Below are 27,757 nucleotides of genomic sequence, written 5' to 3' on the forward strand. Positions count from 1 at the left end.
TGGTCAATTTTAGTAATTTTGTACAAATCCCTCTCTAATAATAACATACAAAGTTAAGACCAGGTTAACATCTAAATTAGATGCTGCAATAGTAATTTAACATGTGAAAAAATGAATCAAGTTTTTCTTATTAAGCAGCACAAGTAACTTACCTGCCCATGACCGGAATGTTGCTATGATTCCCATCTTACTGGCTAGAAACCTCGCTTCTCTGTCTTCTCTGAGAGCCGGTGGGTGCAGGGCGCAAAAAATTAAATGTTAGAATAAAAAGTGAGATTTCCCTCTACTATATCATGAAAAAAACCCTATCATTAGTTAACATTTAAATATTTACACAGGAAATAAAACATGTTTTTTTAAAAAAAGGTCAGATCTACCTCAAAGAAAATTACCCAATTATGTATTGACCCCTGCCCCAATTTAAAACTCCCAACATAGTTTAAAGTAAGTTATAAATTCCACTTTTCAATTTGGTTCTACTTTTCCTGCTCTTCCTGAAAATTATTCTTAGATACCTCATTAATACCTCTAATTGAGCACTACAGACAGCAACACCCTATTTAATAAGCATTCCTGTCAAAAGGCTACCCCTTAGCAAAGAAAATTATCTCTTACTTTTACCACATGCTGCTTTCTTTTTTTAAAAGTTTGTTTGTTATTTAAGTATATATATGTATGTATGTAATCTCTACACCCAATGTAGGGCTCGAACTCATGACCTCAAGATCAAGAGTCATATTCTCTTCTCACTAAGCCAACCAGATGCCCTACCACACATATTCTTTTCACTTGAAAATTCTTGCCCCAAGCTTATTTCAGCATTTACTTTTCTTTTTTTATTTTAGCATTTCTAACATGTAAGCTCAACAACCCATATACTCACTGATATGAAATAACTAGATATTATTAATATCACAGCTATTTTCCTCTAATTGAGTATTCAAGTATCATACTATTTTCTTATGCAATAGTTTTTGACCATTAATCAAGCAACAGAACTATTATATTCATAAATATTTTCCACACATGACTTATGGCCGGTTTCAATACTTAATAGCAATCTTACACTATTTATGCCATGTCAACCACCTCTATTTTCTCAACTGTCTGTGTTTTTTTGTGCTTTTTGTCTTCCCTAATAAAGGCCTTAACAGTTGTGAGAATACAGATATCCGAGAACTGGGAAAGAAAAAAATAGAGGGGTTGGATTTTAAAAAAAAAGAAAGAAAGAAAATCAAGCTAAAGAACAGTGAGCAGTCTGTGAAAGAGAAATGAAACACTTAAAAAGATACACAAACGAGCCACACTAAGCTCTGCAGCATCAAATACATGAGAATGTAACAGAAACTAAAATGAGAAGATAGGGTGGTGGAAGAAATGAGAATTGGACAATTACGGGATAAAGTTTTAACAGCTCCTTCTTGTAAAGATGTTAGTGACAGGGGCACCTGGGTGGCTTGGATGGCTGGGCATCTGCCTTTGGTTTGAATCATAATCTCCAGGTCCTGGGATAGAGCCCCATGTAAGGCTCCCAGCTCAGTGGGAAGTCTGCTTCTCCCTCTCGCTCCACTTATACTCTCTCAAATAAATGAATACATCTTAAAAAAAATGTTAGTGACAGGAGTGCCTGGGTGACTCAGTCAAATAAGCATCCAACTCTTGATTTAGGCTCAGATCATGAGATGGAGCTCCGCATCAGGGTTCAGGTTGAGCGAGGAGCCTGCTTAAGATTCTCAGTCTTTCTCTCTCCTTCTGCCCCTCCCACTTGCTTACATTCCCTCTCTCTTCAAAAGAAAAGAAAATGTTAATGACATACCTACAGTGACTGCCTAGTAATCCATCTCTAACCTACTCAAAAAATTTGTAATATTAAAAAAAAAAAAAAATCACTCCATTTTCCCTTGTTCCCTGGCCATAATGTATCAATGCTCCAGAAACCACCCATACTCCAGGAACTAAATCAAAGTAAAGCACAGAACCAAACAGGTAAGGAAGGATTTTGGTAGAATGTACCTTATCCCTCCAACTCTGAAAACAGCCAGGCTCATCTCTCACTCATTCTGGTAGGCAGAATTCTAAAAATGTCTACCATGCCCTCAAGATTCCATGCCCTATCCCTGGATCCTGTGAATATGGTATCATTGCTATGACTGTGACTAATTTAACCTTATATAGCCTGGCAGATCTTAAAAGACAGGGAGATCATATGGTAGGCTTGATCTAAATGGAGCTTTTACTAGCTAATGGCAGAAGAGAAAGATATTCAAAGCAAAGGATTCCAGGAATTTCTGCTCTGTTTGAAGACAGGGGAGCCAACTGCCAAGGAAGAAGGGTGACCTCTGGAAACTGAGAGTAGGCCCCAGCTGACAGCAAGGAAACAGAGATCTCAGTTTTACAATAGCAAGGAAGTAAATCCTGCCAACAACGTGAATCAGCTTGGAAATGGATTTTTCATCAGAACTTCCAGATAAAAGCTATGCCAGCTCTTATATGACTGACCTCTTCTGACCTACTGAACTGTGAGCTAATAAATTGATTTATTTAAGCTGCTACATTCATAGTAATTTGTCAGTTAACAGTGGAAAGTGCATTTCTGCCATCAATAAGGAGAATAGTAAATGTCATCAGGAAAAGCCAGGAAAGGAGCCCAAGAATCCCAATTCACAACTCAGCAGGAGGAAGATTTGAGAAGTCTTAAACAGAGAACATCTATTTTGATTTCTTGCTCAGGTCATGAAATGTTAGGGTGGGATCAGTCCATAGTTAAAGAAGTAATTAAAGATATAAAACCACTCACTATCTTCCATAAAAATGAAAAACAGTGAAAAATGAAAAACAATAAAAATATCCCATTTCACAATATTCTAAAACTTAAGAATTTTAAGTTATATTCTACCTATTAAATAAGTGCTTATGTCTATAATACAATAATCCTACTAGAAAAACACTTCATAGCACATTTATTATCATCACACCATCTGCAAAATCTTTACAGATAATATGTTAATATACTGATCTCTAAATCAAGTTATAGTTATCCCAAAATACCCCACAAACATGGGCTTTTCTCTCTAAAAAGATGTTGAAAATTACCCTACCTCATTCCTAGAAAACAACCTTTACTTTATCTCCTTTTACTTTCCCACTAACCTTACTTTCAAAATTCTACAGAATATCTTTCTGCTTAGTCAATTTGTTAAGGCAGCTCTTCATTCTATTCCCTGTTGTTATTTCATTCTTTTAAGTCTCTTAATATAATTATGCTAAAAATACATACAATAGAAAAATAATTAAAGATCTAGGTTTTTATTGCAATCTAGCTTACATTATTTTAAATAAGAAATTCTGAGTCATTAAATTTCTCATAACTTTTTTCTTTTTTAAACCACAGCTAATTATGAGAATCACAACATAAATTTCCTATTAGTGAAAATTTACTTATACTCTCATTGAGGAATTTACTTAAACTCTCTTTGCTCTAACTCTACATGCAATCAGACAAACCTAAAAGTTTTAACAGCAACATACACACTACCTTATAAATTACTAGGAACAAATGGTACTTACTTGAGTTGTCCTTCAGCTGTATCTGGACTGTGTCTGTAGTGAAAATCAGTATAGGGTGCTAAAATTCGCTAATGGAAAAAAAAGAAGAAAAAATTTAGTGTTTATTATAAAACACATTCTTCCTGTAACAAGCTAAAATTAATTTCACTTCTCTGTATCTTTATTGGGTATGCTGTGTGAGAAACTTGGTTCTTCAAACTAATCATCAAGGAATGTATGCGTGATTTTTAATTTTATTTTAAGATTTTATTTATTTGACAGAGCAAGAGAGCATGAGCAGGGGGAAGAGCAAGGGGAGATGGAGAAGCAGGCTCCCTGCTGAGCAGGAAGCCAGATGTGGCCTCAATCCCAGGACCCTGGGAACATGGCTTGAGCAGAAGGCAGACTAGAATGAGCCACCCAGGTGCCCAATTTGAGTATTTTTAATGTATCAATTAAATTTCAGATGCACAACCCATGAATCTAAGGTTTGGTGTATTTTCTCAAACTAAGTCCATCCCTCTAACTAGCACCAGATGAAGAAGACATTAGAATCCTTAAAGCCTCCTTATTCCTAAATTCAGTCACCACCTAACCCAAAATTATTATCCTGACTTTTAAAACCATGACTTAGTTTTGCTATTTTTGAACATTATTAAGTGGTTTATTACAACCTCTTTTGGGTGCTAGTATAAAAAAATCCAAGTTATTTGTATTATCCTTGTATTTAGAAATCTTGCTAAAGTCACTTATTTTAAACTTTTAACCACTGTACCTCATTTATCAACTCTCTCACCATGGCTACTGCATTACTGTGGTCTAACTTTTAATATTAAATATAACAAAATACATAAGACATTATTAAAATTGCTTTCGACAATCAGTATTTTTTTATATTTAGTCATATATGTGCCTTTTCTGTCACTACTCGTTCCTTCCTAAATTTCTTCGTTTGTTTTAGATCATTTTCCCCTTGATGACTCCCTTTACTCTTTTATTCTTTGTGTGTGTCATTTTTTTTTAATCTATTTATTTATTTGACAGAGAGAGAGAGAGATCACAAGTACGCAGAGAGGCAGGTGGAGAGAGGGGAGGAAGCAGGCTCCCTACCGAGCAGAGGGCCCGATATGGGGCTCGATCCCAGGACCCTGAGACCATGACCTGAGCCGAAGGCAGAGCCTTGAACCCACTGAGCCACCCAGGTGACCCGTGTATGTCATTTTTTAAGCAACAATGAATATTTATTATCTCATATGGTTCCTCGGAGACAGCCGTCTATGACAGGCTTAGCTATGCAGTTATGGTTTGGGGCCCTCATTAAGTCTGCAGTCAAAATACTGGTCAGGCTACAGTCACCTGAAGCCTTGACTGGAGCTGGAGGACCTGTTTCAAGATGGCTCATGCACGATGTGCTAATTGACAGTGACAGAGTTCAGCTCCTCTCCACAGGTACCTCCCCTTGGACGCTGTAGTGTCTTCCTGACGTAAGCACAAGTAATCCAAGAAAGAGTAGTGTTTCTTTACATTCTGTATGGTCTTTTTTTTATTCTTAGTCTCAAAAAATCTTTTATTTTACCTTTGTTTTTGAAAGACATTTTCTTTGGGTTAGGCTGGCATATTCTCCTTTCAGTGCTCTAAAGATGCCATTTGACTGTCTTCTAGTTTTCAAGAGTTCTGCTGGGAATCAGCTTTCAGACACATTCCTTTGAAAGTAACAAGTTTTTGGTTTTTTCTCCCCCTCAAGCTGTTTTCAAGATTTTTATTTATCTTGTTTTTCAACAATCTTACCATGATGTGCCTACATGTTTTCTTTGTATTATCTTATTCAGAGTTTTGTGAGCTTTGTGAGCATAAAGTTTCATCAGTTTCAGAAACAAAAGTCTTGGCCATTGTCTCTTTGGATATTTGCTTCTGCCCATTTTCTCTTTCTTCTCCAAAGACAAAATTATATCTTATCACTTTTGTGTGTTCTATTCATTTCTTTCTTTTTCCTCTCTGTGCTTTACCCTGGATATTTTTATTGACTTTTCCTCTAGTTTACTATTATCTTCTTGTCCAAAATGCATTTTTCATTGAGTTCAGAATTCCAAGTATTTTTCAGTATAACTTCCACTGAAATCATTTATGTATTTCAATTATCTGTTCAAATTCACCATTTCATCATTTTCTTCCTTTTTTCTTAATTTTCCTGAACAAATTACACATGGTTGTTTTATTTATTTATTTTCAAGACTGCTTTGAGAGACAGCAAAAAAGAGAATGTGAGAGTGAGCACGGAATGGGAGAAGCAGAGAGTGAAATAGTCTTAAGCAAATGCTATACTGTGAGGCTGGATCTCACAACTCTGAGATCATGACCTGAGCCAAAACCAAGAGTCGGACATTTAACCAACTGTCACCCAGGAATCCTGGGTGTTGTTTAAAATAACATCCATGGTTGTTTTAAACTCTTTCCCTCTAACTGCACTATCTGGATCACCTGTGGGCATGGTTCTATAGAATGTTTTTCTTTTGGGTATTTAGTCAAATGGTCATATATTTTTGCATGATATTCAATCAAATTAGTAAGTGAATGTCAGACACTGTGAATATTCCAAATGATGTTACCACCATCAGAAATGGTTTATCCTTTCCTCTGTTAGGTAGAGTAAGGTGGGGGGCTGATCACCTTAATCACCAGCTGTGTTAAATTGAGACTACACTGTCATTTTGAGAAGACTGAGGATACCTTTGGTTTTCCCGTTCCTCAAGGATGGTCTTCCAGGATTTTCACTAGAGAACTTAGCAAATATTTTGCTCCTTAGCAATAGAAACTGGGAATCTTTTCTACGTACTTCTTAAGTTTTGAACTTAAATCTTTAGCTACCCATCCAGAAAAGCTTCAGAATTTGGGATACGTCAAGAACAAGAAATCAGTGTTTTAGTACCACACAAATGCAGAAAGCTACTTTGGCTTTTCTGATCCCAGCAAAGGCCTACCTGCATTTTCAGTTTCTAATTATATATTGATCAATAAATGGCCCCAAGAAAAAAAGTAATTACATATAACCAGTGTAAATTCACTACTGCTTTTGGGCCTTCCAACTTTAGCCCATGGCCCCTCCTAAAAGGTCTTTGCATTCTATGCACTGAGGACTACAACATGTTCCTCATTGTGCTTATCACCTCAGGTTCGGACATCATAGTTTTTGCCCCTCACAGTCTTGTTTCAGCAAATATCTAAAGGAGTATATCAGACTTAGTGTGGGATTTTTCCTATCTCTAGGCTTACCATATTTGCACGATTGCCAAATACTCTGGTCTACTAGGCCCACATCATGTTCTTAGCCTTTAGCCTGTGCCCCAAATCTGCAAATGCCCCCAAGAGCATCTCTAGATCTTCAGGGCAACTCCCAAAGAATCTTCCCTCTCACAAATTCCACTCTTTCTGGCTCTTATTGCTTTCACAGCTCTATGCTGCTTTAAATATATGACTTTCATAATTATTCCAGTTTTGTATTTTCCATAGCAGATGCTATGAGCGATCGAATTTATTCTACTCTGAAGTATAACTTTAAAAGATAAAGTTTTAAAAATTACTATAAAATTTTTACAATTACAATTTGTAATTTACAATTACTATAAAAAATTACAACTGATTTACAACCCTTATAGACTGTCTATAGTATATACATTATATACATTATATTAAATGCACACATTTTTCTGTCTGAGGTCAAAACATATCACAGCAGAAATTAAAGTGAGAGTAAATTTAAAAAGGGATTTTTAAGAGGAAGACAGACCTGAGCCTAACAACAGAGACAGCAACACTGAAAATAGTTCTTTTGTATGAAGAAATGGAAATCAAAGTATCAATTTAGAATCAAATTTTGTAAAATATAATTAATAAAAATGAGGATAATATTCTTAGTGACTATAAAATGAAGATGATGATATTAAAGTGGATTATGAAGAATGATATCTAAGGTAAACAGTATTTGTTGAATATTTACTATGTGCTAGGTACTGAAGTACAAAGATCAGAATTTTATGCAGATTAGAATTAACATATGTAAAGTGCCTGGAAATACTAACTCATTATAAGCATTACATGAGTGTTAGCTGGTGTTATTACAACTACTATTATTATGACAGTATTTATTGTTCACAATAATTCTTTAAAATGAAAACCATGACCTTCCTTTTACCTAAGAAAAAAATGGGTCCAAGAGAGGCTCATAACTTGTCCAAGTCATAAAGCTAGTAGAATACAGGAGCAAAAAAATCAAAACCAGATCTGTATAATCCAAAGTCTATGCTCTAAATCACTATGCTATTTTGGGGAAATCTTGTTAGAGGAGTAAAGAACAAACATTTGTGGTTTTAAAGAAATAGAGACATAAGCAAAGACACTCCTGTACTTAAATGTCTACCATATTCTTTTGAGTTTTGTTTTTTTTTTTAATTTAATAAAGGCTTGGCTAATTTGTTTTATAATTACATAGGAATAAAAAAACAGGGCTTTATTATAATCATCTCACCAATCCTAAAATTATATTTCTACCTGATTAAAAAAAATTCAGACTAAACATACTATACTATACTAAACATACTATACTATACATACTATACAGGCTAAAAATACTATACACCATACTAAACATACTATAAAATATCAAAAATGCTAGTCCATTGGGAAATGGACTCCCATGAATAATGACTGTATTTGAAATCACTTATTGAGAAGAAATTTTTACTTATTTATTAGTTAATGATAAAAGCTGTCACTTACTAATGATAAAAGCTGTCAAATACTTCTACTGGCCTTAATAAAACCAGAACTGTAAGACTGAAGACAAATTCAATGTAATGATTTAGAATAACATGCTAGAGAACAATTTATCTTTTATACTTTGCATAATTTCATACCCAAATATAAACAAATCCTTAGTTTAATCTTACTCTGAATGGTATCTACAATGGACAACAATGTAGTGCATTCACACACATAAACTATAAGATCAGTTTGTAGTAATTCTGTTCTAACCTCCACTACACACTTTATTATAAAAAAGAGTACAAAGCAATCTTATTATTTTAGACTAACTGTAAGAAAACACTGAAATGCTAAAAAAATTAAATTGCACTATATTTTGAAAAGAAAGGATTCATATTCTTTTTCTTTCAAGTATATATGGTCATTAGTTGCTAACAAGTGCCTCTAAGTTCAGAGAATTTTAGCATGGGTTAATAAATAAATAGTATATAATTAGCAAGAGCTATTCACACAGTTAACATACTGAAGTTCTTAAAAAGAAACGGTTCTCTTAAATAAGCAGGTAAATGTATATGCAACTTTACTTGTGCTTTAATTGGCTTAATAAAGTTTTCACAGATAAAAAAATAAACTTCACTTTATATATTGATGAAATATTCTTTAGAATAATATTTCCAAATCAGTCCAAATGGAATGAACTATAAAATATTGCTGAGGAAAAGTCAGTCTTAATTTATGTTTGGTAATTAACTTTGTGCTGCATCTGTTAACTTTAAAATTTCAAAGCAAGAGTAGGTATGTATTTAAAGTCATTATTATAAAACTAGAAAAGGATATTAAAGTTCCTACCTCTAACTCTACATCAGCTCGCACATATTGTCGGGTCTTTGGATGATTAAGGAGGTGCAAAATTGTAGTAATTAGGGCCTCATTTATTCGACTTAATTGACAGTCGATCACATTTTTCAGGATGGTGTTTAGTCCACCTCGAAGGGCCACCACCTCTGGATTCTGAAGTGCTAAAATAAAAAAGAAAAACTTAATAAAGTATGTAGTGGATATATAATAAAAGTAATCAGAAATCTGGAATTTTATGGTGAAACAACTTCCTTTCTGACTTGAAAAACTTTCTACTCAAAGACATTTAAAATATGAATAAAATTATCTAATAAGAGTCATTGAATATACTCTTCCCAAAACCCTGATTTTTTTTTTAATGTCTCTGAACTGCTTTTTTATATTCTTTGTCCATATTTTACTGGAATGGTTTTTCTTCCCTATCAAAAGCAAGAAGTTGTTCATTTAATGGGACTATATTAGCTTTTCATCTATTTCAAATCTTTCATCTTCTTTGCAATTTAACTTTGGATTTTAAACTCAGAAACTCCTCCCTTACTTCAAAGATCAGGCCTTTTCTGATCATGCCCACACATACATCTATGTGTTTTAAATCAGTTCATGATTAACATTCCAGCTTTCAATCTCAGGAAACTGATCTCAGGAAACTGAGTTTTGCTTAATACTGATAAACTCAATCTTTTTCCAAATGTTTAATCAATTATCTTAGCATGCTTCACAAACTGACTTTTATTCTTCTGATATGCTAATTCCCTATATACCATAGTCTGTAACTCAATCTCTTTTCATTTTTCTCTCTTAATCACCGAGCTTAATAAGTTTTTATTAAAAAAAACAAACAAACAAAACCCTTTCCCTTCCCTTCATTATTGTTTCTCAAAAATGTTCTCATGGTTGGATATCTCATGTTTATTCTAGCCTTAGCCTAATTCTAGAATTAGGTTGCTTCTGTTTTTTTTCTACATTGTGGTATGTATAATTACAGAAAGTAAAATTCACAGATTTTAACAGAACAGTTCAATAAATTTTGAATTTTTATATTCTTATAACCAATATCCAATCAAGATACAGAAATTTCATCATCCTAGAAAGTTCCCTCATACCACTTTTCAATCAGTATCCCCTCTACTACACAACCAATGTTCTCATTTCTACATTATTAAGAATTAACTTGACAAATTCAAATGTAAAAAGTATCCCCCCAAACACAGGCACAAGTCATACATTTCTTACTAAGTTCTGTGATACATAATTTTCTTTTCTACTCTGGAAATAGTATTTTTGTCCTAATATATTTACTAACTTTATCACTGAAACACAAAATAAATCTATCTGTATTTTCACATTTCTCCTGTCTTGAATTAGTTAAGTGCTGTTTTTCAGCTGATTCAGAGTTTTCTAGATACATCATCTACAATATGTAAACATTATTTATTATTCTAATTTACTAAACTGCTCAAAGTTTTTAGCAATACTAATTTAATTAGGAATTAAAAGTTTATAGTACTTACAGAAATTTACCATTAAGAATAATACAGTACTAATCTGAAATATTCTAGAATGTTAACAATGTAGAATGTTATATATGTGAATCTAGAATGTTATGTATGTGTATAGGTGTGGGTATATGTATATCTATGTCTATATGCATATAAAATGATAGTCTCATTAAAAAATTGTTAGGTTTCCATATTTTAATACTTTCAATTAGCTTACATTATATAAGAACTCTGTTCCTTGGAACAATTTTTTAAAGACAAAACTACCCGAATAAGTCTTTTTGAAGGCAATTATTTCATCAAGTACTTCTATGGTTTTTATCTTATTATGTTTTCTACTTTTTGAGTTAACTGGAAATAAAATTTCCTCCAAAAACCCATTCATTTCAAAAAGATTTTCAAATATTTATAAAAATTATTTCATTATTTTAGAAAATTCCTATTTCTTTCTTCCTCATTTGTATATTCATCCTGTGTTTCTCTGACTTCCATGTTTTTCAAACATTAGGACATCTTTGGGTATCCATGTATGTTTCTCTCCAACTAACAGATTATTTTAAATTATCAATCTTGTTCTCTAATTAGGACTCTTAATTTCATTGTTGCTTTCCTCCTGCTTATCTGAAGCTGATTTTCTTTCCTTTTTTTTTTTTTTTTAATTTCTTGGGCTCATGCACTTTTCTTTGGTTTTTGCTTAATTATAAAAGCATTTTACGTAAGTTAACTCTGAATATAGCTTTCCAAGCATCGCATATCAGTACATGTCAAATTTTTATTATTTTTAAATGTCCTTGATTAACTTTCTGACTTTAGTAAGTCTTTAAATGAGTATATACTGTAAATGGAACCTTTAAATCTTCAATAATAGGGTTTGAGTCTCTTAAATTTAGTTTATGATTTTGTTATTAACTTTATTATACCAAGAGTGAATGTAACCTACACAAGCTCTACTTTTGGTGGGAAAAATCATCTCTTATCATTTAAAAGTGTGTTTTCTGGTTTTAAGTGAGGTTGAACTTTTAAAATATGTTGATTAGTCATGTTTCTTTGAGAATTATTTATTTTGCCTACTGATCTGCATATAAATAAGTTACTTACCTATCATGTTTGTAACATTTATTTTTTGTTTGCTCCAGCAATGAGCGGTTTTTTTTGTTTGTTTCCTTTTAACAAAATCTATAGCTGCTGAAATCTGTTTATTTCTTTGGTAACTCAGACTCTTTTTCTTTACAATCATCAGTTCAATGCTCATCCATTTTTTTCTGTTTTTCCCCACGTCACTCTTTGTTTTGCATTTAGATTTTTTTTAATGTATAATAATAGATTGTTTTTTAACCCACATCAAGATACAGTGTGGTTAACTAATTTCTGAGAACCAGACTTTAAGCAATTTTATTCTCAGCAGTGGAATCTGGACAATTCTTATATGCATATAAACTAAATTTTTCATATCTTTGTAGCAATAACTAAGAATTCATGTATGAAAGGATTTTAAAATGTCATAGTCTTATATTTGTTCTAAAACACTTTATTTTTATTACTTGGAGAAAATTCTGACCCAAATCACATTAAAAAATGTTACATTCTTTTATATATATATATATATATATATATATATATATATTCCTAAAATGCTTCATTTTCATTACTTGAAGAGAATTCTGACCTAGTTCACAGATAATGGCAATGCATGCTCGGACCATTCTGTCTCTTTCTTGAAGTCCGTCATTTCCAACTGCTATTAATGAGTTGGCCACAGAGCTAGGAAACAAGGAAGCATTCACAGTAATCATCTGTAACAGGGAGGAATCAGAAAAAGAAGTTATTTACTTCATAACACATGTTTAAAACCTGTTTTGTTCAGATCAAGGTGTTTATAACCACAGAACATTTATAAAATCCAGGCATCAATTTTAATCTTCTTCATAAGAACATTTCTAAGGGTTACTAATTGATGCAATAAGTGTTAATAATTGTTACTATGGGAAAATGTTGGCTATTTTCCCCTAATAATTCAGACTATAAGTCAATTAAATGACAATATTTAAGGTTTCTGAGATTCTCAGTTCTCTCAAATAGGAACTATATTTAATACAACTTTACAGTACCTAGACAAAGAAAGTCAGTGGTAACAACAGCTGTCAACACACTACTGTACTATTCCATTTCTAACTCTTTCCCATATATAACCACCAAGTCCTGTCCTACCAATTTATTCACTATCCATATTCTCTCTCCCATCAAACTCTAATTTGGGCCCTCATTCTTCCTCACTTTACTGCAACAGATGTCTGATAATCTCCCTCTAACCATCACTTGTTGCTATGCCAAAAGGTAAAATTAGTAATCCATAATCTATGTTTAATATTTCAAAAAGCATGATGCAAATAGTATGTTTCTGGTGACAAAACTTTGGATAAATCTAACTTTAAATGAAAAGTATAATTGGCAATAATATATTTGTAATAGTGAAAATAGATAACATTATCTTCAGTTTGGAAATTAGAAAGAAAACAAATTATATAGTTAATGACTGTTTAATAAATAAAGCCTGGTAGGTGAATAATTTCCAAAATAATAGGTCTCTGAGTAGGGATAATTGATCTGTATTAGATGTTATTGGATTTATAAACCTATGTATCAAGGGCAAGTAATTCCCTAAATGAATCTCCTTCAACTGTAAAAAAATATGTGCTATGTTAATCTCTTACTATATGAATAAAGAAATAATATATAAGGAAAATTGATGGCTTAAATCAGGCAGGCAGTGAATAGAATTTCAAGGGGATAAAGACTAGTAACAGCTGAAAAGTGGGAAAATTATACAGAAGAAGAGAAAGACAAAAACCAGGAAAGATTCTCTGGACTGGAGAGAAAGGGGGAAAAAAAAAAATCAAAAACACTGAAAATGAGCATGGAAGCAAAAAATCTTCCAAATGAATGAGACAAGTGAAGACAGGTGAAAAAGGAAGGAAAACCCATGAAAAAGTTATCCTAAAGCAACAGATGTTTCTGTTTTCTTTAAAATAAATAAGATTAATACTTACATAGAAAATTTTAAAACTTTCAAAATGCACACAAAAAATCCATCGTGACCTAGCCATTATAACATTAACATTAATTTCTACTAGCTCTTGCCAAGATGTTGCTGAAAAAAAAAAAAATAGGTGCTTTGGTTGTTAAAAAATACTACTGAGGAGCACCTGGGTGGCTCAGTCATTAAGCATCTGCCTTTGGCTCAGGTCATGATCCCATGGTCCTGAGATCGAGCGCCCCATAGGGCTCCCTGCTTACTCTGGACCCTGCTTCTCCCTCTCACACTCCCCCTGCTTGTGTTCCCTCTCTTGCTGTGTCTCTCTCTGTAAATAAATAAATAAAATCTTTAAAAAAAAATACTACTGAAATTACAGTTCCTCTAACCAATAGAGGTCACTATTGATTCAGCAAGTATGCTTCCTCTTAATTCTATCTTCTTTTAGCTAAACCAAGGAGGAACCTTGCACCACAATTCTTCCTCTGAGTCTACATCCTACCATCAGGTATAAGCAATTTTCCTGCCTTTGGATTCACAAATGTTATCTGCCTCAAATTACTCTGTGTTTTAGAAGATAACAGAAGAAAAAAATATTTTTGCAATAGCATTATTAAATTGTTAAGTGTCTATTTACTTCTACTGGGCTGTTTACAAGCTAAATTGTAATGTGCCAAAACATTTTACAAGGGGTGCGTTGGTGGCTCAGTGGGTTAAGCCTCTGCCTTCAGCTCAGGTCATAATCTCAGGGTCCTGGGATCAAACCCCACTTCGGGCACTCAGCTCAGCAGGGAGCCTGCTTCCCTCTCTCTCTCTGCCTGCCTCTCTGCCAACTTGTGATCTCTCTCTGTCAAACAAATAAATAAAATCTTAGAAACAAAAAATCTGAGGAGTGAAATCATAGCCTCAATATGACACTTTACCCACAGACAGAAATATTGTAATCTATCTTCAATATTACTCTTATTAGAATTGTAAATTTCTTTTAAGCCATTCATCCATTTACCTCTTCCTTACTATGCTCACCTGTGGCTACTACTACTAACCCCAAGCTGGACAATTGAAATAAAAGAGAAAAAGAGGAGATCTAGTTAATGTACAAATTCAACACTCTACCATTCTGAAGTATACACTGAATTCAAAGGGGAGTAAAGAGAAGGGTTAAAAATCTTATTTTTTTAAATAATTTAAATAATTTTTGATGCTTTTACATTAAAGCAACCATATACTGCGTAAGTCTCATAAATGTTTAGGATGAAACAGGATACTTAGGATGAAACATGAAAAAATTCATACATAACTGTCCTTACCAAGTTAACTGTTAGTTCAGTGTTTTGCCATGAGGGTATCACATTAATTAACAACAAAAATTCCTTGAAAACCTCTCATTAGAAGCATTATGGGTTATCCTTACCACGCTCTAATGCAGAATTTAGATTCTGATCTATCCTATAAAATGCTTATTGAAATTGCTATGGACTGAATTGCTTATTGAAACTGCTATGGACTCTACCTAAATTTGACCCCAAAACCAGCCTGTAATACTCTGTGACATTCTTTTAATGGTTAACTCCAAGCATACAAGTAAGAAGGAAGTAGAGTGGGAAACAAGTAATCCTCTTTCTCCAATACTACATCAAAAAAGCTGTAATTTCATTTACGTGTCTACTAAGGAAGAAATACAGTAGTTCTTCCCCACCCTCTTATCCATTGGGGATATGTTCCAAGACCCCCAAGTGGATATTGAAACCACAGACAGTACTGAACTCTATATACAAACTATACTAAAAGTCTACTGTTGACTGAAAGCCTTACTGATAACATAAACAGTTAACACATATTCTGTATGTTTTATAGACTATGTTCTTACAATAAAGGAAGCTAAAGAAAATGTTAAGAAAATCGTAAGAGATAATACATTTACAGTTCTATATTTATAGAAAAAAATTTATGTAAGTAGACCCATTAAGTTCAAAAGTCAAGTATACTTTTTTTTTACTGTACATACATATCTACAATAAGTTTAACTCATAAATTAGGCACAGCAAGAGATTAGCAACAATAACAATAAAATAGAACTGTAACATACTACAATAAAATTTATATGAATAGGGTCTCTCTCTCTCAAAATAGCTTATTGTACTGTACTCACCCTTCTTGTGGTGATGTGAGATGATAAAATTCCTATGTGATGAGATGAGTGAGGTGAAGATGTAAGTATTGTGATGTAACATTAGTCTACTACAGACCTAACCATATGCAGAAGGAAAACCATGGTTGACCTCAGGTAACTGAAACTCCAGATAATGGGTGGGGATGGGGTGGGGCAACAACTGTATTCCTTACAGTGAATATTTTATTAAAAAATATTGTCCTAGCTGTACCCAATAACACAGAATAATTACACAAAATATTTATGCTTAACTCTAAGTTTAACAGGCCTATTCACCTCATATAATTTTAACAAAAATGTTTAATGAGAATTTAGCCTTTAAAATTTTAATATAAAGATTTCACAGAATAGTCTAAATCTAAAAATGTAAAATACTTAACGTAAACACCAAAAATCTGCCTTCTCTCTCACACATAGAGCATACCTTTCTGACTAATCGAAGTGCTTGTGTCCTCTCTACCTCGTTGCTCTGCTGTATGTCAATGCACCTAAATAATACACAAAATATTTAGTTATTGATAAAAATCTTATTAAACAATTTTTTATAATACCACCAGATCAGACCCATCTTCATAATGTTAATATGGTATTTTAAAATTTTAACATGATTTTAAAACTAGCAGACATTTATTTTCTTAACTTACATTCAGTTCTCTTGTGATAAATATTTGTTATAAGGCATTTCAAAATTATTTCATTTAAAACTCCAGAAAAGACTATAGTAAATAATTTACAGAATTATATACATCAAAAATAGAGAAACAATAAACATACACATAAAGCAAAGTATCAGAAATCTAGTGAAAAAACAATTCACCTATTTTTGATAAAAATTCATGATTTTATAAAAATTGTGAAGAAAAAACATTTCCACCTTATTTTAGTTGAAATGTGATTTTTTAGGGGCATATGGGTATATCTGTCGGATGAGCAACTGACTCGATCTCAGCTCAGGTCTTGATCTCAAGGTTGTGAATTTAAGCTGTGAGCTCCACGCTCAGTGTGGAGCCATTTTTTTTTTTAGGAAGTGATTTTAACCAGGACCTACATTTTATATATTATGATGTTAAAAGTCTTATATAGCCACATATTGTAGCCACAATAATTCTATTTTACCAAATATAAATTTTATAAATTCACTTCAAAAATCAGTGGTCAATCAGGTATCATTTAACTAACACTTCTCTGTAAAATTTATTAAATTACTCAATTTTTAAGCGTTTTTGGTTTATGTAGCCAAATAATTTTTACTTATGGTAGTTCACTATTATATTATTCAATATTATATAATATTGTATTGATTAATACATATAGTTTGTTTCTCAAAGAAGAATTTCTTCTATCTGAATGCAATAAAATCTAAAAACAATTTTATAAAGAAGTAAATAACAGAATTCAATTTGTGGCCACACCAGAGAGGCTGGATCAGACCACCCCTCTAGTCAAAGACAACTGTAAAGGGTAAACAAAATACTTGTGAAAACTGTTAAAAGGGCAATGGATCCCTGGAAAGACATGCACAAGCTCCACATCCAATCAGGCTTTGTCCCTAGGGGCACCTGTCAATTCCCAGTTTTAGAGGAATAGAGTCTTAGCAGAAAGCAAAAATCTTTCTAGACTGGAGAGACAGAATGAACTTTAATGCAGCCAATGTGGCCATGACTGGACGGAAAAAAATCCCAAAGAAAAGTAAACATAGGAAAGTGAATGCAAATCTTCATGCAATCTCCTCTCCAAGGCACTTGCCAATCTCTATACTGTGCAAAACAGAGATGTGGAGAATGTGGAACCCTCCTACATTGTTGGTAGGAATGTGAGCTCATGCAGCCACTCTGGAAAACAGTATAGAGGTTCCTCAAAAAGTTGAAAATAGAACTGCCCTACGACCCAGCAACTGTACTACTGGGTATTTACCCAAAGATACAACTGTAATGATCTGATGTGGCACATGCACCCCAATGTTTATAGCAGCAATGTCCACAACAGTCAAACTATGGAAAGAGCCTAGATGTCCATCAACAGATGAGTAGATAAAGAAGACACACACACACTCTGGAATACTATGCAGCCATCAAAAAAAGAAATCTTGCCATTTGTAATGATGTGGACAGAACTATTATGCTAACCGAGATAAGTCAATCAGAGAAAGACAATTATCATATATCTCACTGATATGAGGAATCTGAGAAACAAGACAGAGGATCATTAGGGGGAAAAGAGGGAAAAATGAAACAAGATGAAATCAGAGAGGGAGATACAATCTCAGGAAACAAATTAAGGGTTGCTGGAGGGGAGGAGGGTGGGAGGGATGGGGTAGCTGGGTGATGGGACATTTGGGAGGGTATATGCTATGATGAGAAAATAAATAATAAATAAATAAATATAGTATCAAGATGGGTGGAAAAAAACAAAAACAAAAACAAAAAGAAATCCAAGGAACCAAACAAAAAGCTATTCCTAGGAAGCTAAGGAAGTAGGCAGAAATTTGAGCAGGTATGTAACACTCTAGATAGATATTTCAGCTTAAGACTGGTCAAGGTGAAGAGATTCTGTTCAACATCAACAACTGTCGTTTGAGGTCCCAAACAGCCATTCCTTAGATCAAAGAGAAAGCTAAAACTAAACAAAATCAGTGTTATAAGCCAACATTATAGAATAAAGCTTAACTCTCGTAAGAGGAAAACAGCATGACCCAGAGTAAAATATTCTGAATATGCAATGTTCACATCCAATCATGTAATAACATGAGGTATGCTTTAAAATAAAGGGCCAAGTAACTAAAAACCAAGAAAAGAGAACAACAACAGAAATAGAACGCAGGTGAATCACATATTGGTGTTGTCCTAAGAAGGCTATAAATCACTATGATAAATATGATCAAGTAAATAGAAGGAAACATGGAAAAAGAAAGCAGCGACCTGGAATCTTTAAAATAAGAGTAAAACAAATGATAGAAATACAGTAACTGAAATTAAAACTTGAAGAGACCAATTTAATAGCAGGATAGAGGAAAAAACAGGTGAGTAGAAAGTAAACACACTGAAGCCAAAAGTTAACAATAAAAACTGAAAATAACATCAGAGACATATGAGACAGTGAACAGATTCAATACTATATAACTGGAGTATGAGAGGATATGAGAGAAGAATGACTAAAACAGAAGAAAACCTTTAAAGTAGCCAGAAGAAGCAGTAAGAAGGAACTACTTGCTGTTCACCAAGTTTAAAAAAAAAAAAAAAAAAAAAGAACCCGAACCCAGACGATAATAACTTATATAAAGCATAAAAAATAGGAGCCAATCATAAAAATAGCTTTCAAATATCAAGGCAAAACAGAGGCATTTACAGACAAAAAAAAAAAAGGTGAAAGAATTTATCTTAACTAGACCTGCACTAAAAGGAACAGTAAAGGAAATTTATCAAACAGAAAGTGATATACGATGAATGAAAATGTACACATGCCAGAAGGATACTGGAATACGTAAATAATGTAGGTAAATGTCTACAGTTCCAGTTTAGGGACACCTCAACAGGTTTAAGCTCTTGGTTTCAGCTCAGGTCATGATCTCCTGGGTTGTGAGACGGAGCCCTGCACTGGGCTCCACACTCAGCAGGGAGCCTGCTTAAAATTCTCTCCCTCTGCCCCTCCCCCCATGCTCTCTCTCTCTCAAATAAATAGATCTTTAAAAATATGTATCAATAGGGGTGCCTGGGTGGCTCTGTTGGTTAAGCAACTGCCTTTGGCTAGGGTCGTGATCCCACGGTCATGGGATGGAGCCCTATATCAGGTTCCCTGCTCAGCAGGAGGCCTCTCTCTCCCACTCTCACTCCCCCTGCTTGTGTTCCCTCTGTCACTGTCTCTCTGTCAAATAAATAAATAAAATCTTAAAAAATATATATATGTATGTATCAATAGATCCAGTTTAAAACAACAACAAAACTACCTTGTAGGGTTATAAATATATGTAGAAATAAAAGCAAAAGCAATAATATAAAAAGCAGAAGGAAGATGATATAAACTGTAAGAGGTTTCCTGAACTGTTCTGATTGCAATAAAACACTAAACCTTAATATCAACTGCTAAAAGAAGAAAATATTTTATAACCAAGGTATTAATAGAGGAGGAAAAGAAAATCTTGACAATTCCAAAAGAAACAGAAAAGGAGAAACATGAGAACAAAGAACGGATGTGACAAATCTCAAGACAGCAAACAAACTCAAGTATATGAGAAAATTAACAAGATGAAAAAACTCAAACATACACAAAATTACAGTGCATAAAGCCCACAGACCATACAGATAAAAATCCACTAGACACAGTCTAAATATTCCAATTAGAAGACAAATTAGATAGTCAAACTAGATTTAAAAACAAACAAAAAATATCTATATGATGTTTATAGGCCAGAAACTTAAACGTAAGGACATACGCAATAGAAAGTAAAAGGATGGTAAAGGATTTATTCTGCAAGCCCTAAATCAAAGTGAGTAGCCATTTTAATATATCATGCATACTCATAAGAGAAGTATTACCAGGAAGAAAAAGGGACATTTCATAACTATAAAAAGATTAGTCCAATGTGAAGGTTTAACAATTATAAATATGAATGTAGTAATAAAGCTTCAAAAATGACTAAAAAAAGAAGGAGAAAATCTGAATAGTACTGTATCTGCTGAAGAAATGGAATCCATAATCTTAAAACTTCCTTAAAAGGGGAGGTCTGCGTGGCCGGATAGGTTTAATCGGCTGCCTTAGCATTATCCTAGGGTCCTGGGATAGAGCCCACATTGGGCTCCTTGCTCAATGGGGAGCCTGCTTCTTCCTCTCTGCCTGCTGTTCCCCCTGCTTGTACACTCTCTCTGACAAATAAATAATAAAATCTTAAAAAACAAAACAAAAACACTTCCTAAGAAAGAAAGCCCTATGCCCAAACAGATTCACTGGTGAATTCTACTAACCATGTAGGAAAAAATAATAAAATCAATCTTATATAAATTCTTCCAGAAAATATAAAAATAAAGTAAAATTTCCCCAGTTGTTTTACGAAGAAAAATACCACACCTAAACAAGGACATTAGAAGAAGGAAAAAATATAGGCCAATACCACCTCTCATGAACTTAGCTACAAAAATCTTCCAAAAATTAACAAACTGAAGTCAGTTAATATTTAAAAACGACAAAACACACAGTGAACATGTGGTGTTTATTTCAGGAATGCAAACAAGGAATATAAAAAAAACCACAAAAACCTACAGCAAGTATCATAAGTAACAGCAAAATACTGAGTACTTTTAACCTGAGTTCAAGAGGAAAACAAAGTTGTCCCCTATCATTATTGCTAATCAATGCAATATTAACCAGTACAATAAGGCAAGAAAAAGAAAGATACAAAGATTGGAAAGGAAAAAATAAGAGTCATCATTTGCAATTAATGCTATGTATACAGAAACTCTAAAACAAATTTTAAAACAATTAGAATTAAAAGTGAATCCAGCAAGATCAACAGGTAAGAGTTTAGTATCCAAACCCACAATCAAAACCAAATACTCACAATTATTCAGCAAAAAAATATGAAAAAGAAAAATTTAGCTTACATTAATACTATCATAAAAAAATACCTTAGAATGGAACCAGAAAAGACCTCGAATAGCCAAAGGAATATTGAAAAAGCCAAAGTTGGTGGCATCACAATTCCAGACTTCAAGCTCTATTACAAAGCTGTCATCATCAAGACAGTATGGTACTGGCACAAAAACAGACACATAGATCAGTGGAACAGAACCGAGAGCCCAGAAATAGACCCTCAACTCTATGGTCAACTAATCTTCGACAAAGCAGGAAAGAATGTCCAATGGAAAAAAGACAGCCTCTTAAACAAATGCTGTTGGGAAAATTGGTCAGCCACATGCAGAAAAATGAAATTGGACCATTTGCTTACACCACACATGAAAAGAGACTCAAAATGGATGAAGGACCTCATCAAAATCCTTGAGGAGAACACAGGCAGCAACCTCTTTGACCTCAGCCACAGCAACTTCTTCCTAGGAACATTGCAAGGGCAAAAATGAACTATTGGGATTTCATCAAGATCAAAAGCTTTTGCACAGCAAAGGAAACAGTTAACAAAACCAAAAGACAACTGACAGAATGAGAGAAGATATTTGCAAACAACATATCAGATAAAGGGCTAGTATCCAAAATCTATAAAGAGCTTAGCAAACTCAATACCCAAAGAACAAATAATCCAATCAAGAAATGGGCAGAGGACATGAACAGACATTTCTGCAAAGAAGACATCCAGATGGCCAACAGATACATGAAAAAATGCTCTACATCACTCGGAAATACAAATCAAAACCACAAGGAGATACCACCTCACACCAGTCAGAATGGCTAAAATTAACAAGTCAGGAAATGACTGATGCCGGCAAGGATGCAGAGAAAGGGGAACCCTCCTACGGTTGGTGGGAATGCAAGCTGGTGCGACCACTCTGGAAAACAGCATGGAGGGTCCTCAAAATGTTGAAAATAGAGCTACCCTATGACCCAGCAATTGCACTACTGGGTATTTACCCTGAAGATACAAACGTAGTGATCCAAAGGGGCACATGCACCTGAAAGTTTATAGCAGCAATGTCCACAATAGGCAAACTATGGAAAGAACTTAGATGTCCATCCATAGATGAATGGATAAAGAAGAGGTGGTATATATATACAATGGAATACTATGCAGCCATCAAAAGAAATGAAATCTTGCCATTCGTGACAACGTGGATGAAACTAGAGGGTATTATGCTTAGCAAAATAAGTCAATCAGAGAAAGACAACTATCATATGATCTCCCTAATATGAGGAAGTGGAGATGCAACGTGGGGGGCTTGAGGAGTAGGAAAAGAATAAAGAAACAAGATGGGTTCGGGAGGGAGACAAACCATAAGAGAGTCTTAATCTCGCGAACAAACTGAGGGTTGCTGGGGGGAAGCGGTGAGGGAGAAGGTGGTGGGGTTATGGACATTGTGGGGCGTGTGTGCTGTGCTGAGTGCTGTGAAGTGTGTAAACCTGGTGATTCACAGACTTGTACCCCTGGGGCTAAAAATACATTATATGTTTATAAAAAATTTAAAAAAAAATACCTTAGAAAGAGCATAGCAAGTAATGTGCAAGGTCTCTACATAAAAAACTACAAAATACTGTTGAAATTATGTTCCAAATAAATAAGGACTTAGAACAGTCAATGTTATTAAGATATCAATTCAGCCCAAAATAATCCAGCGTTTCAGTGCAATTACTACTAAAATTCTAGAGTGTTTTAAGGAAATGGACAAGCTGATTCTAAAATTCATATGAAAATGCAGAACATAGAACAGCCAACAGTCTTAAGGAAGAAAAACTGGAAGACTTATACCAACAGATATTAACATTTACTATCAAGCTTCAGTCATTAAAATAGAAACGGGCAAGAATAGACAAACTAAAAAGAAAAAGGGAATGCGAAAACAGATCCATCCTTACCAGGTACCTGGTTTACAACAGAACTGTCACTAACCTAGACACCAGAGGATAATCTTTTAAATAAATCCTGCTAAAATGTACTTCATTATCCATAAAAATAAAAATGAATTATGACCTGACACTTAATTAAACATAAAGAGGAATAAAACCTTTTAGAAGAAAACAAAGAATAGTATCTTCCAGAGAGCCCAAGAGCATTAACTATAAAACTGGATTCTACTAATTGGGAAGAGAGAAAAGGCAAACAGACAGACTTGGGGAAGAGACTGTCAAAACATATACCTGAAAGGAATCATATCCAGAACATCAAGAACTCCTATATAATGAGATAGATAATCCAATTTACAAATGAGCAAAAGACAAGGAGGATGTTCAAACAGCCAACAAACAAATGAAAGGTGCTTAATATCACTACTCATTAGGGAAATGAAAAAATTAAAACCACAATGACACTCACAAAAATGATACAGCAGAAAGTCTACAATTAAAAGCTAAAAGCAAATGCTGATGAGAATATAGAGACTGGAGCTCTCAAACGTTGTTGGCAGGAATATAAACCGGTATAATCATTATGGAAAACTGGCAGTATGTAGTAAAGCTAAATAGTCATAAACCTATGACCCAGCAGTTTGTTCCACTCCTACATATATATCTAAGAAAAATGAGTGCTTATGTCTGCCTATAAGAATGTTCGGGGCAGCTTTATCCAAAAGAGCAAAAATCTGAAAGCAACCTAGAACACCACCAATAGAATGGAATAAATTATAGTCTATTCATTATATGATATATTATACAGCCTTTAAAAAAAAACGAACACAGATACATCTGACAAATAACATTAAGGAAGGAGTAACTATGTATTTTTCCAACATATGATGCTCAAGAACAGGAAATACTGGTTTACAATAAGAAAAGGCAGAATAATGTTTACTACTGGTTGGAGACACATGGGAACTTGACTGGGATGAAGAAAATATCTTATTCAGGATAATGGGGTACTTGGTTGTATCTATCTCTAAAAATTATCAGGCTTTACTCTAAAAACCTGTATACTTTGTGATATGTATGTTGAAACTTAATATATAATTTTAAAAACATATACAGCTCTAGGAAAATTACCTTGCTATTAAATAGTCCACTTTCAGTTTTAGCACCTTCTGCAGAATACTGGAGTCTTGGATGAGATATCGAAGAGCTCGCAGCCCTGCTGCCCGCACTTCTTTTGCTTCATTCAATAAAGCTAACCGCAAACTGCACAAAAACAAAGTTTTGCTTCCAAATACACATAAAATTATGGTACCAAATTCTTCCTCAGTTAAAATAAGCAAAACTACTAGTGATTTTCTATGTATATAAATCATTCACTGTAAGCCATGGAACTTCACTAATACTGTTAATTTTTTAATCTGTGGTGCCTTAGCATATTCTTACTCAAGAAAACATTATTTTGTTCTACCTTCTGTACTTTATTTCCTATAAAGAATGGGAAATTAAATATGCCTTTTTGAAGGTGTATCACATATGTCTCTATAATCCATTTCCCTCTGCCTACCTACTTCCATTCCTCTCAGTAAATCATTGGTTTAAATCAATTAATACTTTCTCATAGTAGGCACAGACAATATAAATTTTAATTCCCAAGCACACCAAAGAGATGGCTATGAAATTAGAAAATTATGTCTCTCTGTTGACAGACTTGAGAAAATAGTTTGGCATAAGCATACTTTGTCTCAAGTGAGGTCTAGAGATAATCATACAGGTTCTTCTTGTTCCAAGGAAAATTTAAGAACTTTTGTTCTGTGAATTTCATGTTTAATTTAGAAGTTTAAATTACAGAAATCCAGGTATTTCTCATCATTAGCTTTGATTCTTTAATTATAAAGCATCAGTAAGAACAAGAGGATAACCAAAAATATTGGCAATCTTGAATTTTTCTAATGTTCAAACAACTGTTTCTACAAAATCAAATACAATGTGTTATACTATCCTTTTAGTTTAAAATTACTAGAATTGAAATTACTAAAACCTAGAAGGGTGAGGGAGGGAATTAAACTATACTTACCAAATTATGATATCCTCATAGTTAAAACCCAGTTTTTCTTCACTATGGCCAATATCACAAAGGAGCTGTCAGAAAAACAAAAGGATGTGAATATGTGTTAACTATTTTTATTTACATTACTTTTTAGACTGAAAAATGAGGCATTTTTCTTTAACAAAATTTTAGAAAATATATCTACTGTTCAAATACACATGTACCTATCACCTTACTGGTTTTCTATTTGACCTGCCAGTTTTAGATTTAACCATCCTTTTTGCTTTTATTTGAAGCAACCAATTACTTTTTATTATTCTATTTTCCCCCTCAATAAGTTTACTGTTTTAAATGGTTACCATTGAGCTTACAACATGCACTATTAATTAATCACAGTCTAAAGAGAAACTATTACCATGTCCTCAACAATGCTAGACCCTTGACACTTGAACTTCATTACATGCCTCACCTTTCACCTTACTGATGTTTTTTCTTTCAAGCCCTGTAATACATTACTGTTATTTTTATTTTCAGTTAATATTTAGTCAGTATCCATTTACATTTACCCACAAATTCACCTTTTCCATTATTACTCATGTCAGCTGTATCTTTTTTTTTTTTAAGATTTTGTTTATTTATTTATTTGACAGAGAGAGGGATCACAAGTAGGCAGAAATGCAGGCAAAGAGAGAGGGCGAAGCAGGCTTCTCGCTGAGCAGAGAGCCCAATGTGGGGCTCGATCCCAGGACCCTGAGATCATGACCTGAGCCGAAGGCTGAGGCTTAACACACTGAGCTACCCAGGCACCCCATGTCAGTTGTATCTTAATGGGATATTCTTCCTTCTGTCTAGAGAATCCTCAGTTTCTTGTTGATTTGTTTTATCGGTGTTTTCATTTATTTAATTTTTAGCCAAGGTTGCTGGTAAACAGATTCTTTTGACTTTTGTTTGCCTGGAAATTTCCTTTTCTCTTTTCTTTTTAAAGGTTATCTTCCTGGATTTATAGATTTTTAGGTTAGCTGCTATTTTCTGAAGAGCTTCAAAATGGTTTCCATTGTCTCTGTTGAAAAGTCTTATTATCAGTCTTACCATTGGCTCCTTTGAAGGTCAGATCCTTTTTCTCAGACTCCTTTCAAGATTTTTTCCCCTTTATCTTTGGTTTTCAGCAATCTTACCATTCAGGTGTATTTTCTTATCTATCCTGCTTAGGAAAAACAAATTCCCGGATCTCTGGGTTGATATATTTGATTAGTTTTTAGAAAATTCTGTACATTATCTCTTCAAAATTACTTCTGCCCAATTTCCTCTCTTCTCTCTTTCTGGTAATTCAAGTATCAGATCTTTTTTGTGTATACTGCAAATCTCTAAAACCTCTTCTCTATTTACTCCCTTCTCTTTTATCTTAGTGCTCTGACTGGACATTTTCGATTTATCTGTCTTCCAGTACAGCTAATCTTGAGTTTCCATTTTAGATATACTGTCTTTCCCTTCTTGCATTTTCATTTAACTACACAACTCCAGTAATTAAAAAAAAAAAAAAAGAAATCTTCTTTTTCACCTATGTTCTCCATGGATCCTCTATTTTCTTTACATATAAATCATATTTTAAATATTTAAAATGCTTATTATCTAATGAATATGAATGATGTAGACCATCTCTGGATCTGTTTTTCCTTTTGCTGTAGTCATGTAGTCCTGCCTTTTGGTGGATTCTGTAAACTCTGTATATAAATCCTTGCAGAGATTCCTGATGTTATCGTTCTCCATTGAGGGTTTATCCTTCTCTTTGTTAGGTCACTGGACAATACTAAGTACAGACAAATTGCTGCTCTGGTAAGACTCAGTCTATCTCCCCTTTTTCCTTTTCTTCCTTGATCCCCAGGTTTCAAATGAAAGCTCGTTTGTTGTTGAAGGGATTAGGCCCAAGAGGATGGCATACCTAATTTTTGTCTTACGAAAACACTACAAATACTTTCAAATATTTTACTTTCAAATATTTTTTGTTTAGATTTTTAAGTGAACCATCTCAGATAGTTTCAGGATTCAACAAATGTGTAAAGCCAACAATCTCCTTCTACTAGATCTCCCCTAGGTCTCCACCAAAAGGTCTGTGCTGTCTTTTTCCTTTTTTGTCTTTTAGTAACAGTACTCCTGGGCCTAAAGTCTGAGTCCTAGTTTTCTGCCCATACTCTACACTAGCCAGTATCTCTTGGCAAAAGTTGTCGGAGAAGTAAAGTTCACCTCTACAAGACTGTCCCTTCTCCGAAGCTCTGGCTCCTACATTTCTTGTCCACTGAGCAGTTTCCTGCTACCTTCAAACAGTCTTTCTTGTTTTCATTAAGAAC

The 27,757-nt window shown here is 33.7% G+C and overlaps 1 protein-coding gene and 1 long non-coding RNA gene across 6 annotated transcripts in view; one reads left to right on the forward strand and one right to left on the reverse strand.

Moving 5' to 3' along the window:
• RICTOR (RPTOR independent companion of MTOR complex 2) overlaps nucleotides 1-27,757 on the reverse strand; it is a 129,512-nt gene that overhangs the window by 45,541 nt on the left and 56,214 nt on the right. For all 5 annotated transcript variants that reach the window (XM_059173842.1, XM_059173839.1, XM_059173840.1 and 2 more), the window contains 7 exons: nucleotides 25,440-25,504; nucleotides 24,497-24,628; nucleotides 16,290-16,353; nucleotides 12,328-12,454; nucleotides 9,154-9,323; nucleotides 3,568-3,635; nucleotides 153-220 (listed from right to left, as the gene is read on the reverse strand). In XM_059173842.1, the coding sequence (XP_059029825.1) occupies nucleotides 153-220; nucleotides 3,568-3,635; nucleotides 9,154-9,323; nucleotides 12,328-12,454; nucleotides 16,290-16,353; nucleotides 24,497-24,628; nucleotides 25,440-25,504 (694 nt within the window). The remainder of the gene's footprint in view (nucleotides 1-152; nucleotides 221-3,567; nucleotides 3,636-9,153; nucleotides 9,324-12,327; nucleotides 12,455-16,289; nucleotides 16,354-24,496; nucleotides 24,629-25,439; nucleotides 25,505-27,757) is intronic.
• The window catches only part of LOC131831683 (uncharacterized), a 77,936-nt gene continuing 55,034 nt past the window's right edge, over nucleotides 4,856-27,757 (forward strand). Inside the window, exon 1 of the long non-coding RNA XR_009353760.1 lies at nucleotides 4,856-4,995. This is a non-coding gene — a long non-coding RNA (uncharacterized LOC131831683). The remainder of the gene's footprint in view (nucleotides 4,996-27,757) is intronic.

Source organism: Mustela lutreola, chromosome 5 (assembly GCF_030435805.1).
Source record: "Mustela lutreola isolate mMusLut2 chromosome 5, mMusLut2.pri, whole genome shotgun sequence".
Taxonomy (NCBI): domain Eukaryota; kingdom Metazoa; phylum Chordata; class Mammalia; order Carnivora; family Mustelidae; genus Mustela; species Mustela lutreola.